This window comes from Callithrix jacchus, chromosome 5, assembly GCF_049354715.1.
Source record: "Callithrix jacchus isolate 240 chromosome 5, calJac240_pri, whole genome shotgun sequence".
Classification (NCBI taxonomy): Eukaryota; Metazoa; Chordata; class Mammalia; order Primates; family Cebidae; genus Callithrix; species Callithrix jacchus.
The window spans coordinates 28,411,502-28,428,912 of record NC_133506.1 but is presented as its reverse complement, the minus strand read 5'-3'; the positions used below and the strand labels follow the sequence as shown (position 1 = coordinate 28,428,912).

Here is a 17,411-nt window from a genome sequence, read left to right as displayed (position 1 = left end):
TCCCCCTAGAAAGGGCAGATTCTTTGCAAAACTAAACTGAAATGAACAAAACAATGACTTAAATAATAACAAAACCATAGAGAACAGTTCCATCAAAGGGCCAAAACCAAACAGAAAAAGGAATATCTAACAGTGTTCCTGCCTCCTAGACATGTACTCTCAGGTTAAACTTAAATCATTTTCACACACCTTCTTCTGGGGGGAAAAAAACAAGTATTGCTTAAGAAAGCACTCTCCGTGTTTTTCTTTCTCTCGCTCCAGTTTCCAGGAAAACTTAAAAATGGTATCTTCATTTCCCCGTTATCATTGTTTTTGCTGCAAGATTGTTTTCAACATTTAATCAATATGCTTTGCACAGTTCTTTTGTCTTATCCTTTGTCTTGTTCAGTATTTAGTAGAGACTTCATAATGTCTAAGTTATTTGCTATTTGGGTAAAATCGCAAGTCAAAGGATGACAATATTTCAACAATCTGTTTATGGTTTTGTATTTTTCCAGAGAAACTGCAATTTTTCACCCGATTTCTGCATCCATTTTTATGTCGCCTGAACAGGTTATATTTTTCCCGCAACAACAAAAAGACCCATTACGAACAACTAGAAATACTTGGAAGTTTTGATGTTTTGTCTTTTTCTTCTTTGTGATCATGGTAGTGATAGGAGAATAAACTTAAGTCAGAGATATTTACTGAGAGGGGGAGAGAAAGAACACACACAAAGGGAAAGAAAACAGTAAAAACAACTTTATACGTGCAAACTGAATATAAAACATTTTAGGAAATAAAAATGTTCCCGTTTTGAAGACTGAAAGCCGTGTTCAATCTCCATCCCGCAGAGGAAAACAGAATACTTACGAGTTAGCATCTGCGTATTTGTCAGTGTATGTGTGTTTTCTCTCTTCTCTGGGCTTGGATACTTCGAGCTAATTTGGAAGTGCCCGTTTGGTTGCCCACAAAATGATGCTTAAGGATCTAAAGATGCATAAATTAGGGAGCCCTACAATGGCAAAGGACGGTCATTGTACCTCCTCTCTTTATGCGCTCTTACCGTGGGACCCAAGAGCTTTTTTTTTTTTTTTAACACTTTAGGTGATGGAGCGAATGAGGGGCTGGTAGCCGGAAAGGACGAAGCAGGCCCCACAACCCCCTCCCCCCAAACTTAGCAATTCTACCGGACTTTGCTGCAAAGTCACTTTAGAAAACTGCGGTCTGGACAGGGCCAGGCTCGGAGTCCTTCAAATCCAGCCTCGACGCCAGCCTCCAAATTTCTATTTCTGGTGCCCCAGGGCTAGGATAACGGCCGGGATGGAGGCTCGAAGGATAGGAAAAGCAACAGGCAGTGATCTTTCCAAGAAACACCCAACTGCCCCTTTTACCTTTTTTGCCTCCATTATGGGGAGGGGGTGGGGGGAAGAGAAAAAGATGTCAATGACCATTGTTTGCTCGTTTGGGATGTTGCTCCGCCCCCCGAGTCTGTCGTAAACCTGGCGCTGGACTAAAATAAACCCCAGATCCCGCAGCCCGGGGGGCTCGCCGAGCCGCCGACTCCTCGTCACAGGCGCAGCCGCCGCGGCCGAGGTGGCGGCGACGAGCGGCCGCCACGTCCCGCCGGCGCGCGCCCCGGGCCCCCCTACCTGGCCGCCCGCCGAGCCATGTCGTTGAGCCCAAAGCACACGACGCCCTTCTCCGTGTCCGACATCCTGAGCCCCATCGAGGAGACCTACAAGAAGTTCGGCGGCGCAATGGACGGCGCGCCGCCCGGCCTGGGGGCGCCCCTGGGAGCCGCGGCGGCCGCCGCCGCCTACCGCGCACCGCCACCCGGGCCCTCCTCGCAGGCGGCGGCCGTGGCGGGCATGCAGCCCCCTCATGCCATGGCGGGGCACAACGCGGCGGCCGCGGCGGCGGCGGCGGCGGCAGCGGCGGCGGCGGCCGCCACCTACCACATGCCGCCGGGCGTCTCACAGTTCCCGCACGGCGCCATGGGCGGCTACTGCAACGGCGGCCTCGGCAACATGGGCGAGCTGCCCGCCTACACGGACGGCATGCGGGGCGGCGCGGCCAGCGGCTGGTACGGCGCCAACCCGGACCCGCGCTACTCGTCAAGTGAGCGGGGCCAGGAGCGCGGGGCTGCGGGCAGGCGGGCGGCGCGGGCGTTTCCCGCCACAGCCGCGGGGCGCGGGGGCGCGAGACTGGGTGCGCACAGCCTAGGCGGTCCTGGGCCGGGCGGGCGCGCGGGGCGTCCTGGGACGCCGCCTGGGACGCGCGGGGTTTCCTGGGCCCCTGGGCGCGCGAGGGGTCCTGGGACCTGACTGGGGACGCGGGCGGGGTCCCGGGACCCGATGAGGGAGCGCGGTGCTCTGGGATCCGCCGAGGGCGCGCGGGGCGTGCTGGGGCCGGGAGTAGCGGCGCTCAGCGGGGGTCTGGGATCCAGCAGGGGCCGCGCGGCGTCGCGGCTGCCGGGGGGCGAAGAGAGAGGCGGCTGGAGCGGCTCCCAGCGGGCCTGGAGCTCACCCGCCTTCCCCCTTGGGCCTCTTCCCCAGTCTCCAGGTTCATGGGGCCGTCGGCGGGCGTGAACGTGGCTGGCATGGGGTCCCTGACCGGCATCGCGGACGCCGCCAAGTCGCTGGCGCCGCTGCACGCGGCGGCGGCGGCGGCAGCCGCTCCGCGAAGGAAGCGCCGCGTGCTGTTCTCGCAGGCGCAGGTCTACGAGCTGGAGCGGCGCTTCAAGCAGCAGAAGTACCTGTCGGCGCCCGAGCGCGAACACCTGGCCAGCATGATCCACCTGACGCCCACGCAGGTCAAGATCTGGTTTCAGAACCACCGCTACAAGATGAAGCGGCAGGCCAAGGACAAAGCGGCGCAGCAGCTGCAGCAGGAGGGCGGCCTGGGCCCGCCGCCGCCGCCGCCGCCGTCGCCGCGCCGCGTGGCGGTGCCCGTGCTGGTCAAGGACGGCAAGCCGTGCCAGAACGGCGCCAGCACGCCCACCCCCGGCCAGGCCGGCCCGCAGCCGCCCGCCCCGACGCCTGCGCCCGAGCTGGAGGAGCTGTCGCCCAGCCCGCCTGCGCTGCACGGCCCGGGGGGAGGCCTGGCGGCCCTGGACGCGGCCGCCGGGGAGTACGGCGGTGGCGTCCTGGGCGCCAACCTGCTCTATGGCAGGACGTGGTGACAGCGCGAGCGCCCCGGGGCTAGGTCCTGGTGCGGCAGAAGGGTCTGCCAGAAACTGCTAGAACGGATGGGGGGAGGCGTGCAGAAATTGACTCGCGCGTGTAAACGGCGATCGAAAACGAACCGGTCTCAGAGAGAGGCAGGCTGTGAACCTCTTTGCCGGGGGCGGGGGAGAGCGACAGCCCCGAAACCGAGTTGTGTAACATCTTGCTACGAGGCTTTGAAGTGGTGATTTTCTCCTTCTAGAAGTTCTTAAGTGACGCGAAAAGCTGGAGAAGTTCACACGGCGTTCAAAAAAACCACAGCTCTCAAAGTTGGTTGGCGTTTGTAACTCTAAAAACCAAGCTTTAACAATGAGTCTGTTTTGAAGTGGAATTTATCTTGGGAGATTAATTTTCGAAGGGCCCCCTAAGTGCAATTTCATTAATGTTTGATTGAAAGTAAATTGAGTTGTAGCTCAAGGTCGATCATACACATAGCAACATTATTGCAGAGGAATTATTGCCATTGAGGTAATAGAGCAATGGAATGAAAATAAACAAAATACTGATTATATGGATTGATGGAGCTTTTTAAATTTAATGCTGATTTCAAAATGTTTTGATCATTATTTGGCAAATGAGTGTGTGTTACCCTAAAAGAGGATTCCCCCCCAAAGATGCAACTCACCATAAGAAAGAAAGGTTGTATGCTATTTGTATATGCAATCAGGTCTCCCAAAATCAACTGAAAAAATAAATAACCCTATCCTTCTCTAGACATGGCATTTACTCTTTTTTAGGTACTTTCTTGTCTGAATTTCAATACCTTGATAAAGTACTAGAACAAACAAGTAAAATTGCTAAAATTAACATCAATTAATCTGTATTCAAAGCATGTCAAGAAGAGAGTAAGGTGATTTATTGAATTGTGATAAAGATATAAGGAATAAGTAACTCAAATATTTGTCATTTTTCCACCATATTTAGAACTTAGGAGTTGCACTGGTTTTGTTGGTGTTTTATTGTACAAATAATGTATTTACTCTTTAATATGCCGATTTATATTTCCTATGTTTCAAATGGATATTTAAATATAACTTAAAAGAAACTTAAGTACTTTTTTCTAAAAGTCAAGTGGTCATTTCTTTTTCATTGTTTATACAAGGCTTGATGTGTTTTTAAAATACTAGTTGGCATGATGTTACAACACAGCTCAGTTTACTCATAATAGAAATACCTGGTATTGGAGTAAAAAGACTAAGCTGAAGAATGTATGCTTATAAAATTAATGAAAATTAAAGAAATAGCACGGATAAAGCATCATTTGCAAATGATCAAAACAGTTACCGGAGACCCCAAACCTCTTCTACATTTGAAATTTTAGAATTACAGCTTGGGGCTGAAACATTGTGGTTCACTTCATGGTTGGAGCATTTTTCTGAATCTGCAACATGAATTCATAAGACGGTGTTTTAGAAGTTAAACTTGCACGTTTTCTAGACTCTATATAGTAATTATTTTAAACTCCAGTTTCCTTCACAGAGTGAGAAAACACTAAAGCAAGGGAATCTCTATCAAGGGCTGTAAAAGAATTTTTAGAAAATGAGATCTAATTTTTAAAAAACATTTTATGTAAGAACAAATAATTTGAACAGATTTGCATGAAAATGGTACAATACACCCCAGAAAATTCAACTTGCGGTTTTGGGGGTATATTAATAGAAGTGACTTTAGAAATGTTAACTAAGCTAGCAAAACTATTACTGATGTGCCAGATTTCAACATGTTTGTTTATATTAGTTTGATTTCCTCACAATAGTACCATAATTCTGAAATTTTACTTCTAGAAAACGTTCTAAACGTCCACATGGTCTGCAGTATTTGTTGTTACAGTCCAATGCCTACAAAAACAATAATAGCTTATAGGCCAAGGGTTCCAGTTAAAACATTTAAAGAAAATGAGTCTTCATGGACAGTTTATTTCTGGAACAAAAAATCCCTTAGACTGAAGAAGTGCACATTCTTTCAAAAATATGTCATCATTAAGAAGAAACAACTTTTATATACAGTATTTTCTGAAGGTGTATTTTGTGTGGGCATATCTTTTTCCTTTCAGTGTTTCTTTAAGCAGGAAAAACAAAACAAAACAAAAAAAACCCAAGCCAGAAATAATTGCTGCAAGGGGCTTAACATTCTACATCCAGAGACTTACTGAGTGTATGTGTGTATATCCTGAAATTAGGGAAAGGATTCATTCCTGAAACTTAAAATAGAAATATTGTTACCATAGATAGAATCCCACCTTCTGAATAGTGCAAAACAAGAGCTGTTTTCTTCTTTTTGCAATTAGTGTTTTGCAAATCTTTTCTAAAAACACAAACGGCCAGACTAGGTGAAACTCATTAACTGAAGAGGAGGATAAGTGTCTCCACAACCAAGAGGGAGGACTGGCTCAGGGTCTGAGTGGAACAAAGGCCCCTCAAAGTTTGGCAGAGGCCACAGCAAACCTGTTTCAAAAATTCTTACTCTGCAGATGTGACCTTTTCCTAAATGTTTTTGGGTTTTACAACAATTTAACTTATCTTTTCCGATTGAGGCACCAAAACCCAGAATCAAAGTTGCAGAGAGGAACGGAAGAATTAATTGCAGGTATTTTCTGTAATCTGTGTTGGGATGTAAATTGGTGTGTGTGTGTGTGTGTGTGTGTGTGTGCGGGCGCGCGCGCAGTTTTGAAGGACACAAGAAGGGTGTTTTGTATATGGAAGGATGGGGGTGTAACCGAGTTGTCTTCTATTTAAGTCTGCTTAGCACTAAAACCTAATGGTCAGAACAAGTAGTCAGACTTCTATCAACACAGATGTTGTGTTCTATTCGGCTAGCGACTGTTTACTTTCAATTTAAAACATCAGAGACAATCCTGTTCACTAAATGCAAGCTCCTTCCATACACTTGCATTGTTAACTGCATTGAATACTGTTGATTTTAAAAGACTTTTAAGAACAAATTTATGAGTCATAATTATATCAAAAGACCTATCAACTGGATTTTTACATGTGAATTTGTGCCAAAGAGAAAATAATGCATTATGTGGTGGCAACACAAATTTCAGACACAGTTCAAAGCGTGGATAATACTTTCTCACTGCTTACCATAACACTAATGTGTTAATGAAACCCTGTATGTTAATTATTTGAGTACAGTCTTTCAAAACACTATTACTTGTTATCCTGCAACCCAGTGAGAGAACGATGATACATTTTATAAAATATAAATACCCTTTCACTACTAATGGGATTTGGTGAACACCTGGGGAAGTTTCAAAGAAGATGCCTAGACTGGTGAACTGCATTCCCATCCCATCAGGAATTCGCACTCTCCAGTAAGCATGGAGATAACTTGGTGATTTCAAGATCGCTTTTGTTTTTAAGTTTAGAGGTAATGAAAGTTTCTGGGAGAGATGGGTTTTGTTTTCGTAGAATGTTTACCTGCAATTGAATGAAATGCCTTTCGTTTAAAATTCCATTTAACCTTCAGTAATTGTTTAGGTGACTTCTAAAAAAAAAGTTTAGGAACATTGCCTAAATTTAAGTTGCGCAAACTATTTTGCAGTAGTGAACAAGCTATATTCCTATTTCACACACATCAGTTAACACCTGTTCTCTTTTGGCCCTTATTACATAAATACGGCATGGAGAAACACCACAGGAGGAGTGCTTTAGTGAGTGGAGGAGAAATCCATCGAGAAAGGGCCGTTTGCTAGTTCATTCGTTTGTTGACCTTTTCCCTGATGGGAAATAGTAGAGCGGTCGATCACCAGGAATACAGTCTGGCGGGATCGCAGCTCCAGACCCTTTCAGGGTGGGCAGGAGGCGTCAGTCAGCAGGACGGAGCCAGAGAGCCGCTCTGCAGTCTAGGAATAAGGGACTCTAAGTTGACTCTTCAGGGAATGTCCAGGTTTTATATTTCTAACATTGTGAGCACCATGAGGAGGGTGCGCCCAGGGGTGGAGGAAGGAGCTTTCCGCGCCAAGCCTGTGCGTGCGGCCGGCTCGCGGGAGGGGCAGCCGGGAGGTCTACGGGCTGGGCCCGGCGGCCAGAGAGCCGCCAGGGAGACTCAGACGCCGGGCGCGTGCCCCACGTGCACCAAGGGTCTGGCGCTTCCCGACCCGGCTGGGAGAAAACTGAGCCAAGCACCTAGTACCTGAGCTCTGAGCAGCCTGCGGGTCCCGGGTGCAGCCACCATCTCGCCCCCAACTGCGAGGTCGCCGCGTCCTGGGCCCTTCAATTCGGTCCAGGCGCGCCCCGCCTCAAAGCGTCCGGTAAAGGGAGTGCTGGGCCCCCAGCCTCACCCGGCCAGTTCCTGGCATCCCACGTCATCCTACGAAAATTAACCTATCGCTCATTACACCCAATTTGCCTTTGTAACGCTAAATGGCAATCTAAAGCCAGTTTGTAGACGGCTTTGTACATTAACATACATTACCCCATTTGATCTTTAAAGGGAAGACAATTGCTCATTACGGGCCCTTAGCACCACAGTAGTCAGGCTGTTTCCAGGTTCGAAGATTTTTTTTTAAGAACTTCAATAAAAAGACCCTGAAAAAATGTGTTTAAAGAGAATATAATCGCGTGCAAGTAACTACTTAAAATTGGCCCAATGACTTTATTTTTACATAAAAATTTGGAGGAGATATTTACAGCTTTTAACATTTCACCTAAAGCTACTCTTACTTATTGAAATGAACAAGGCATTTTCCTGGAAGATTCAAACGTGGAGACAAGTTGGAAAGAGAGGAAGACTAAGGATGGAGAGAAAGAAGCCAAGGTGAAGGAACGGAGCAGGGTCTACAGCTGGCTCAGCGGGCTGGCAGGGACCCCTCAGAGAACACCTGCCGGTTCTGCAGAACACATCTACCATCATCAGTTTCTCCATCACGTCTTGTGCTCACACGTCTTCCAAACAGTGCTTTAAACATTGTCAAAAAGTGAATCAGTCTCAAGATAGCTTACAATAGAACTAAGCCAAAACTAAGTATCTGAGAATACAGAGTGGAAGTGACGGTTTTGACTATGAACTATGAATAGTAAAGCATTTATTGCTGAGCGCGGCGGTTCACCCCTGTAATCCCAGCACTTCTGGGAGGCCGAGGTGGGCAGATCACGACGTCGAGAAATCGAGACCATCCTGGCCAACATGGTGAAACTCCGTCTCTGCTAAAAATACAAAAAAAATTTAGCAGTCCAGCCTGGCGACAGAAGGCGACTCAGCTCAAAAAAAAAAAATTTATAAACTCCCTTGGAATATGCAATGCTTTACTGAGATGGCTATATACATTTTAATTTGAGAGATAAACTGACAGAGAAATTTAATAGAAGACATTATTACTTGTTCACTGAAGTCGCTACGTAAGCACTGTGCTGGTAATTCCTAATGGAGAGACTGTCTCAACAATGAAGGATCCTGCTCTGGTCACCCATCATTAGCAATGAACTCAATAGCTACAAAACACTTTCCTCCTCAAGGTTAAGGTGAGATTTTTTTCCCCCACAAGGTTTAACAAGTGTGCTTCAGCTGTAAATCAACGCAAAAACGTCCTATGTCAGAAGGTCAAAGGGACAATTTACCTCACGTTCTTAGGCTAGGAGGGAAAAACCGAAACAAAGCAATAGTCTAGGTATGTGTATCTAAATTTATTTTGGCAATCAAATGAAAATGTGTATGTAAGTACTGTATGTGAACTCCAAACACATTTGAACAATTTATAGTGTACTCGGTAGCAAGGAAAAACATGAGTACAAATTGCAATCTAATGAAATAACAAAAAATATGCTAAGGAACATAGACTTTGACAATTAAAATTTGTCAACTTGAAGATTTAAATAAAATCCTTAAAACTGGAGCACAAGTCTACATTAAATTTGTAAAAATATAAATAAGTTATCTCACAAAGATTTCTTCAGTTAGCCAGACCAGTCACTGACATACCAATACAACATAATTAGTGCTTTTGTTATGTCTTGCTGACCCTATTTTTTACAATCTACTTCTTCATTGACTTTACTGTCTTTTCCTTTGGACATGTGACTGCAGAAATAGTTTTCTGCAAATTTAGTTTTAAAACACCCGTGCTTGGTCAAGATGTTCAAAGCTGAAATACTGCAAAAGAACAGGAACACGAGAACAGAGTTTTAAAAGTTTATTTTTTTACTAAAGTCCAATCCAGAAATTTCTGTAAGACAAGTACATTAATGAAATGTTTCCAAAGAAATACTGAACAATATATACTCTAGTTTGCTGAGGGTTCCAGCTCAAGAGTTCAAACCTAATTCTTGTGCAATAAAAATCAGCATGGATCTTAGATGATCTAGAATACACTGTGTTTTGAAACCCACAGCTGGCTTCATTTTTAATCATAATGAAAAACCAGTACTCCTCTTCCATCAAATGTGTTTTATAAGCAATCATAAATTCAGATCCACTGTATTATGCAACAAACATCTTTGGAAAGCAACATAAACAGTGTGATCAGATCAGTAGAAATATACACAGTTAAAAGAAATACACAAAGTACTGTAGTTTTATTAAAAACTACTACTTGAGAAAGAAATCTTTCCACAAATAGCATAAAACTGGAGAATGATGAAAGGATTTGGGAAAGCTTTACAAAAGCTTAATTCCAATTGTATCTTCCTGAGGGTGGTGGCAAAGGGTATTTCCTTCCTTCTCTGGGATACCCCTGAAAATAAACAAAAGAAAGAGTTTTATTTTCTGGACCAACACTACCGCAAGTCAGTTAATTTTACACTTCCACGGAAAAACACATCATAAGGAAGCTGAGTATTTGTTAAAGGTACAGCACATGGAAAGGCCCCATAAACAGGTGTCTTGATCCAGAGCTTTAACACAAACTTGTTGCACAGTTAGAGGCCAGCACAAATGCTATTACTGAAAAGGAAACAAAAAAACCTTAACAATCACAAATGAACTAAAATGTTTTGTATAAACAATGTGTCCAGACAATGGTTGTCAATTTTCCCATTACCCTAGCAGTAGTTAAGATACCCATATCATTTTAGACTTACTACACAAGGAAAGTAACTTTGCTTTAACCAAGGCAAAAGCTTGCTAAGTCAGTTAAAGCCACATGAGCAACTGATTTTAGGGATTTTTTTTTTTTTAATTTAGCAATAAAGAGTCGGGCATTAAGTGATACATTAAGGTTATTATACAGTCCATTAGCGGTGACCTTTACAACATATCCTAGTATGCTTGCAAATAACATTTCTGTATAACAAAAGATAAACATGACACCTCTTCATTTTAAGTCCCTTTCTAGGCCTCTAAGGGTTTTGAAATGAAACCCCGCTCCCACCTCATTTTGCCACCCAGAGCCCGCTTCAGTACTTTAAATAAGAACATGTTCAGACGCTCAAGGCCAGAATGTAGGCTAAGGCCTTGTTTGGTCACATAAAACTTTACTAAAAATACAATGAAGTAATGATTCTACGTTTTTAACAACAAACGTCTGCAATTTAATAGTGCTTCAACAACTGTTAATTTAATAAAAAGTATCTCCGTGGAAAAAAGACTGAGAAAGAAGAAATGTTATTTTCAGAAAGTCCCAAAAGAATAATAAATTTACCAATTGGTTTCTATGTTCAGAGTAAGTAAGAATTGTACCTCCTGTAACAGCAGAGTTCCTTTAGAGGGAAGATCTCCAAAGGAGGTTGGAAATGGATGAACGGGGGTCAGCAGTCTAGGATGCCAGCCCCAGCTCTGCTGACCAACTAACCGTGTGAGGTTTTCAGGGTATCAGTTTCTGTCTTGGAAAATGAGGTAACTGGACTACACGTTCTCCAGGGCTTCTTCCAGTTACCAATATGTCCTCACTTCAAAAATGCTCATCACTGAAATTGCCTAGTGCCATCTAACCCCATAGTAATATAAAGAGCCTTAATTCACTGACAGGATTTTTAGAGGTCTTGGGTGGAAAAAGTTCAAACCAAAATTCTATAAACTGATTTAAATAAACTGTAACAAAATCTTTTCAAAAGACATTAACTATTTGCAATTTTGTTGTGAGGTGGAGATACTTTTAAGAATACATCAAAAAAGTATAAAAAGTATGTGCCTTATCTGTGAGAAGAGAGGTCTTACTAATTAATATGTGAAGCACTGCAAAAGGCCTGAAAGCAATACCAGGTAAGCAATTTAAAAACCACTTCACATCACTGCAGGTGCCAAACTCCATAAACATTACACTCTGAATCATAGCATTCCAATCTTGTCCTCTAGTAAGGATTCCATTAAGAGCATGTAAATACTGGCCAGGGTGTCAAATTGCTGGAGTGAATTATGTCAAATAGACCTCAGTCTTAAATGCTGCTAAAACTGGATGCTGTAAAGAGAAGGAAATAAAGCTTACATATACTTCATTCTGTAATATTCACAAATATACTACATAAATCTGTCTAGGAATTATTCATTCAGTGATACAGCTGCTTACATTGAGAAGAAAAATATGTGAAAGATTATCAAGCAGAGATTTCTTTTATGAGGGACAGCAGATGAATCAAGACAGCAGCTGAAAAAGTAGATAGACTCTTACTTTCAGCTTCCAGAAAATCGTCACTCATTATGAGGGATCTAGTTTCTACTAAAGAACAATCTCCTTAAAGGAAAAACCATGTGTTTTGGTGACTTACTGTATTTGGAGGACTATTTATCACTGACCGCTAAGATTCAGAGGGCTATGGGGTTAGAAATTCTTCGGCATCTTCAAGTCATATAACCTATTTGGTGAGGCAGGTATTCAACCCATATACGTTTTTAATGACAGGCCCATGTTCAGCCAAGCTACTCTTATATCTTCTCAAGAAATGTTAGTAAGAAAGTATGGAGTCCTGAGAGGCTTGTTGAAATAAAAGGTGAGCAGTATGCTTTTCATCCCACAGCCCATTTACCTGTCTCCCTCCACGATCATCTCGTCTGGGTGGATACCCACCAGGCCCAGCTAGCATCTGGTACTGGTTTGGCTGGAAGGCTGCATTTTGGGATTGCAACATCCGGTTCCATGGTAGCAGGGGTTCAGCCCCGACGCCTCTGTGGAAAAGTGCCAGGTTAACATCAGAAGCCATGCCTATTATATATAGCACAAAGCCTCAAATCGGTAGGTATCATCCTCAAATTTTAATACAATCCAATTTGCCTGGATTTATCATATAAAATGCAGAGTATCAGAATGGCCTTTGTGTCCCTTATATCCAGTATAATCTAACATGTTTCATGAAGCATCAGCATTTATTACAATTGATGTTTAAACTCAACCGAGAAGTTATGCGTTTTAAAAATTATTTTGTTCATTTTCAATTGGAAAATTTCCTTTTTGGTCACTTAAAGATTTAGTCCCAAGATCACCAAGTTGGCTATATTTAAGATGCCATCCAAAGAGTAAACATGTACAAGACAGGAGAATGAAGCTTTATTTTCAAAAATGTCCAGACTCATTCTTGGATCCACTCTTTCTAGTTAATTGCAGGTTGCAAATGAATTCTTACTGCTGAGTATTTTGAATCCAGGGTAGGGGACTTGGCTGTTTTTTCCCATCCATTATTCTGTTCAATATGTCAGAAGGTCTGATTGGGAGGAAACCTTTTCAAGTTCTATTGATGCAGCTTTCAATTGACCACGGTGACCTAGCAACATGAGCACTAATTGGCATGGGCTGACTGGCATTTGGTGTACAGTTTACATGGGAACACAGACTCCACGGCTATTATAACCCAGTTTGCTGTCCCAGATTACTCATGGAAAGAAATGTTTTAATTGTCTTCAAGTGCCTATTTTAACTTTGCAGATGCAAAGCAACAGGTATAATATACTAAATCATAACATAATTAAAAACTGTCACATCAACAATGTAGCAACCATACACCGCCAAAGGCAATAGCCTTTTAAGACTTAACTTTCTCCTTAAGGCACTTTCCATAACTTCCACTTTATGGAAGTCACTACAAAGAACAAACAGAGGCGAATGCTCCAGTGTATTTTAACATTAGAAGCTTTGAGGCCACTGACCATGTTAGGAGGAATTCAACAAACCTTTAAATTCATTTTAGTGCTGACTAGCTGGTAACCAGTTATAACCATATCAGCATAAGAATTTCACTTCCGAGGTCTTAGGGAAAAAAGCCCGGTGCTGGGCTCACTGGGTAAAGCATTCTTCTCACACCTATTCAAGCCTGAATCCAACCTTTCTACCCCACTCTCCTCCCTTCACTTGGAGCTTGCCTTCTTTATATTAAAACAACACCAAAGATAATTATTTTTGTGTGATGGCTTGAAGATAAGAACTGCTCTCTAAAGAACTCTAGAAAGGCTAAAGCTTTTCTTTACAGTTGGTAGCTGAAACCAGAGCTCTATTAACAATATAAGTAATTCAGAATACAATTAAAAATAAGTATCTCAGAAATAAAATGCATATGGCTAGGGATTTTAATTAGTTTTCAGGATAATTACTGGCACCAACATACTTTAGCAAGGATGCCTCATCTGTTTTAGCAGAAACAGCCCCATGTGCAGAGACAGGAATGGTCTCTCCAGTTTCTGCAGGAGGGAAGGGCTAAGGTTTGTGCTGTAACCAGTCTCATCAAAACCGGGCCAATTAATGCAAAGCCCAAAGGCTAAAAGTGCAATTCACATCTTACATTAACTGTGAACAGTTTTTCTTTCGAGTCTTACAATAATAAAATTCACTCAATTGAGTTTTAGGAAGATCTGCTGGCATAAATAATATACATTATAAATGAAATTCAAAACTATTTTATGTTCCAAAAAGTAGGTTAAGAACAAAGCCACAGTTTAGAAACACAGAGTTCTCCTTTTTATTTGAATTACTTATACTGTTTGTGACAAAGAGAATTTTTATGAAAAAAATGATCAATCATTAAAATTAGCAGAAGAGCAAAGCAACAGTGTTATGTCCTACCCTCTTCTGACTTTTATGGCACAAAGGCCTTTATTTTCCAAAAGTTCATCATATGTGTAGACTAATTATATAATTCGCAAAAAAATCTAGGATGGAAGCACAGAGACTGACACACCCTAACTTTTAAACATTAGCAGTTAGGCCGGGCACAGTGGCTCAGCCTGCAATCTCAGCACTCCAGGAGGCAAGGCAGGCAGATCACTTCAGCCCGGGAATTAGAGACCACTCTGAGCAGCATGGTGAAAACCCGTCTCTAATTAAAAAAAAAAAAAAAAAAAAATACAAAAATTAGCCACACATGGTGGTGTGGGCCTGTAGTCCCAGCTACCTGGGAGGCTGAGGCACGAGAATTGCTTGAACCTGGAAGGCAGAGGCTGCAGTGAGCCAAGATCATGCCACTGCACCCCAGCCTGGGCAAGAGAGTGAGACCTTTTCTCAATTAATCAATCAATCAATAAAGATTAGAAGTTAATAACTAAGACAACTTATTTGAGCCACTGGGCATTGGCGATGGCAACAACATTCTTAAGTTTCCAAATTACTGTTTTGAGAAGTTACTGGTGATGTGAAGTGGTTGCTACCAATCTGGGTATTTTAAATGTATATATATGGTAAAATAAGAGTTTTTGAAGATTTCTCATGATTGAGTTTAACACCCATAGGTAAAAAACTAAATGGCTGCCTCGCAGGTGACCGAAGAAGAGAGGTCTCCACTGACAAGAACCCAAACAATGTGGCAGACCTCAAGTGACAAAGGGAACTCCAATACTGGGTATCTGTTGACTCTCGGCTGCGCCGGTGTGGGGGGTTCCTGCTGTCATTTTAAATCTACTTGATATATGGATGATATACACTGTCTTAAGGTAGGAAACTATTCAAGAAATGCAATGTCATTAAAAAAAGACACTCAAAATTCTTTTTTAATAAGATTCTCAACAAACACTCAGAATAGTGCCGTGGAAACATACTGACCTACAGACTGGTAAAATCTAGTTGTGGAGCGAAATGGTATATTTCTTAAATGTCTGTGATACAAAACTTTTAAGATAGAACTCTATTATGCTCACATTTACCTTTTGATTTCAGGCAGGATTTTAAGTATTTAACTAAAACTACAATAAAAAACATCCCCACAAAACTTGTCCCTAACCTTCTGGGTTCATAAAGTCAGTAGGGTGGAATAAGAACAAAACCTGATGGACAAGAGGGCAGGGGAAGGGACAATGATGATGATCTTAGGAAAACTTTTAATGTGAACAGAGGGGAGGAAAGCTGCTTGGGCCTCAGAAGTGGAAACAGATCCTTTACTTCCTTTGAAGTCCCTACATCTTTATATTATGCTCAGAGTAAATATTCTGATGAGTTTTGTTCCAGTGAAAAGTTTCTTGGTAAAGAATGGCACAAAAGAGTGACCTTAGGTAAGCTGTGGAACTTCTGTGTGCCTCACTTTCTTCGTTTGCAAAAATCTAAAAATAACAGCATCTACTTGAGTGCACTGTAGGGAGGAATAAATGAAATCATTCTTACTAAAGGATGTTAACAGTGTTAACATTTTGTAAGCAGACAAACATTCATCATTATTAATATGGAAAGACAGCAATAAGATAGGGAAACCAAGTATATAATTTGGGAAACATTTACCCCTTACTCATTTAATTTTTGCTTAAAATTGGTGCTACTGAAGAAAATGAAACACACACTGTGTTCTTTCAGAACATATACTAAAAACAAAACATTACACACATTGCTAGTCCTATTATTTAATGAGACTTGCACTAAGTTGATACTATTAGTAAACATTGAATAACATGATTCCTTTTATCTTGTTAAAGAAAACAGTGAAATGAAGTTCTGGAGTCTCTAAAGAGTTACAAAGTTTTCTTAAAAGGGGAGCTGCATTTAGAACCCCATATATAAAAACACTTTATTCATTTCAGATGTGAACAGATTAGAGACTGTTAACATAGCAGAGACCAAGAGAATAAAACAGATTAAGACTGGGAAGGCAAAACCATCGTGAAATTATATACTTTAAAGCTGGCCTTTAAAAATTATTCTACAGATGTTTAATTATTCATAATGTGCCTAGCTGTTTTATCGTATAGAGTCCATCTGACTTAGGAGCACACAACTTATCAATGAAGAAATACATGTTAAACATCCCTTGTTATTAAACCATGTCACATTCTTCCTAGTCCATGGTACTTATTAGACTGCAGATCCCATAATCCTCTTCTGAGTCCCTTCTGCATTTAATTCAGTTCAGTCTTAAGTAGTTAAAGAAACTGTTTTCAGTGGCAACTAATAACTACTGACCTACAGTGACACTGCCCTACAATAGGCTTGTCAGCCTTGAAAAAGTTGTACCAAAGAAGCTGATTAGGACTTCAAGAGGTTTGTAGCAAGAATCAATGGTTGGTCTGTACTAACGCTGCATTGCCCGCACAGAAATGATAAAAGTGGAACACCATTAGTTATGCCTCATTAAGCTGCACAACCTTCTAAAAAGAAATTTGTGTAGCCCGACCAAAACCTAATACAGTTTTAAGCTGTGTTGCATTTTTCAGGGCATCTCAAAAGCATCAATAAAATAAAGGCCAAGAACCAAGAAAAGTAGGAAAGTATATTAAACACGAGTCTTAAAGTATTAGCTATATATTTTCCTAAAGGATAGGTAGGAGGGAAATTGTTTTTGGTGGGAAAAAGTACATTTCAAACCAGAGCTTTTAGCTTCCATAAAACCCATGAACCCCAAATGTTGGTGTGAGAAAGTATTTAAAAGTCATGTCTGCTTTAATATTACCTGTCAAACCTTTGCTGCTGGAAAAGGGGAGGAGGACCTCGCCAGGAATCCTGGGGTCTCATATCTGGGAAAGAAACAGAAAAGGGTTAAGAAGATTTTTCAAAGTAACCAACATTCAACTACTCATACATTTTATAATTAAAAGTTCTTGAAAAGAATCTGAGAAAGACTGTAAACCAAATAAACCAGTATCATAACAACACACAGCACAAACGTAAAAAGTAACAAGGTCAGCCAATTTTTATTATTTTTCCTTTGATAATCAAATAGTTTTAGTAACCCCTAGCCACTAAACTCACACAATCCTCTCACTGTGTGTGTGCGTGTGTGTGTGGTGTGCACGCAGGCACACACACGTATCTGTGTGTAAGTAAAGACACATATTGTATACAGTTTTTACATTTATATTTTAAATGCTATACAAAAGGTTTGGTTGTTTTTCATATATCAAATACAAACTGAATTAATAGTATCTACA

At 42.0% G+C, this 17,411-nt stretch overlaps 2 protein-coding genes across 3 annotated transcripts in view; one reads left to right on the top strand and one right to left on the bottom strand.

Moving 5' to 3' along the window:
* The first annotated feature begins 1,520 nt into the window (after positions 1–1,520).
* NKX2-4 (NK2 homeobox 4) lies at positions 1,521–4,221 on the top strand. The gene is made up of 2 exons (XM_035298471.2): positions 1,521–2,100; positions 2,538–4,221. The coding sequence occupies exons 1-2, from the start codon at positions 1,650–1,652 to the stop codon at positions 3,161–3,163; spliced, it is 1,077 nt and encodes a 358-aa protein (XP_035154362.1). The 5' UTR covers positions 1,521–1,649; the 3' UTR covers positions 3,164–4,221.
* Positions 4,222–9,325: 5,104 nt separating this feature from the next.
* Positions 9,326–17,411, bottom strand: part of XRN2 (5'-3' exoribonuclease 2) — a 93,744-nt gene continuing 85,658 nt past the window's right edge. For both annotated transcript variants that reach the window (XM_035298470.3, XM_002747487.7), the window contains exons 28-30: positions 16,934–16,997; positions 12,107–12,245; positions 9,326–9,879 (exon numbers count right to left, since the gene is read on the bottom strand). In XM_035298470.3, coding sequence (XP_035154361.1) covers positions 9,814–9,879; positions 12,107–12,245; positions 16,934–16,997 — 269 coding nt within the window. In that variant the 3' untranslated portion in view covers positions 9,326–9,813. The remainder of the gene's footprint in view (positions 9,880–12,106; positions 12,246–16,933; positions 16,998–17,411) is intronic.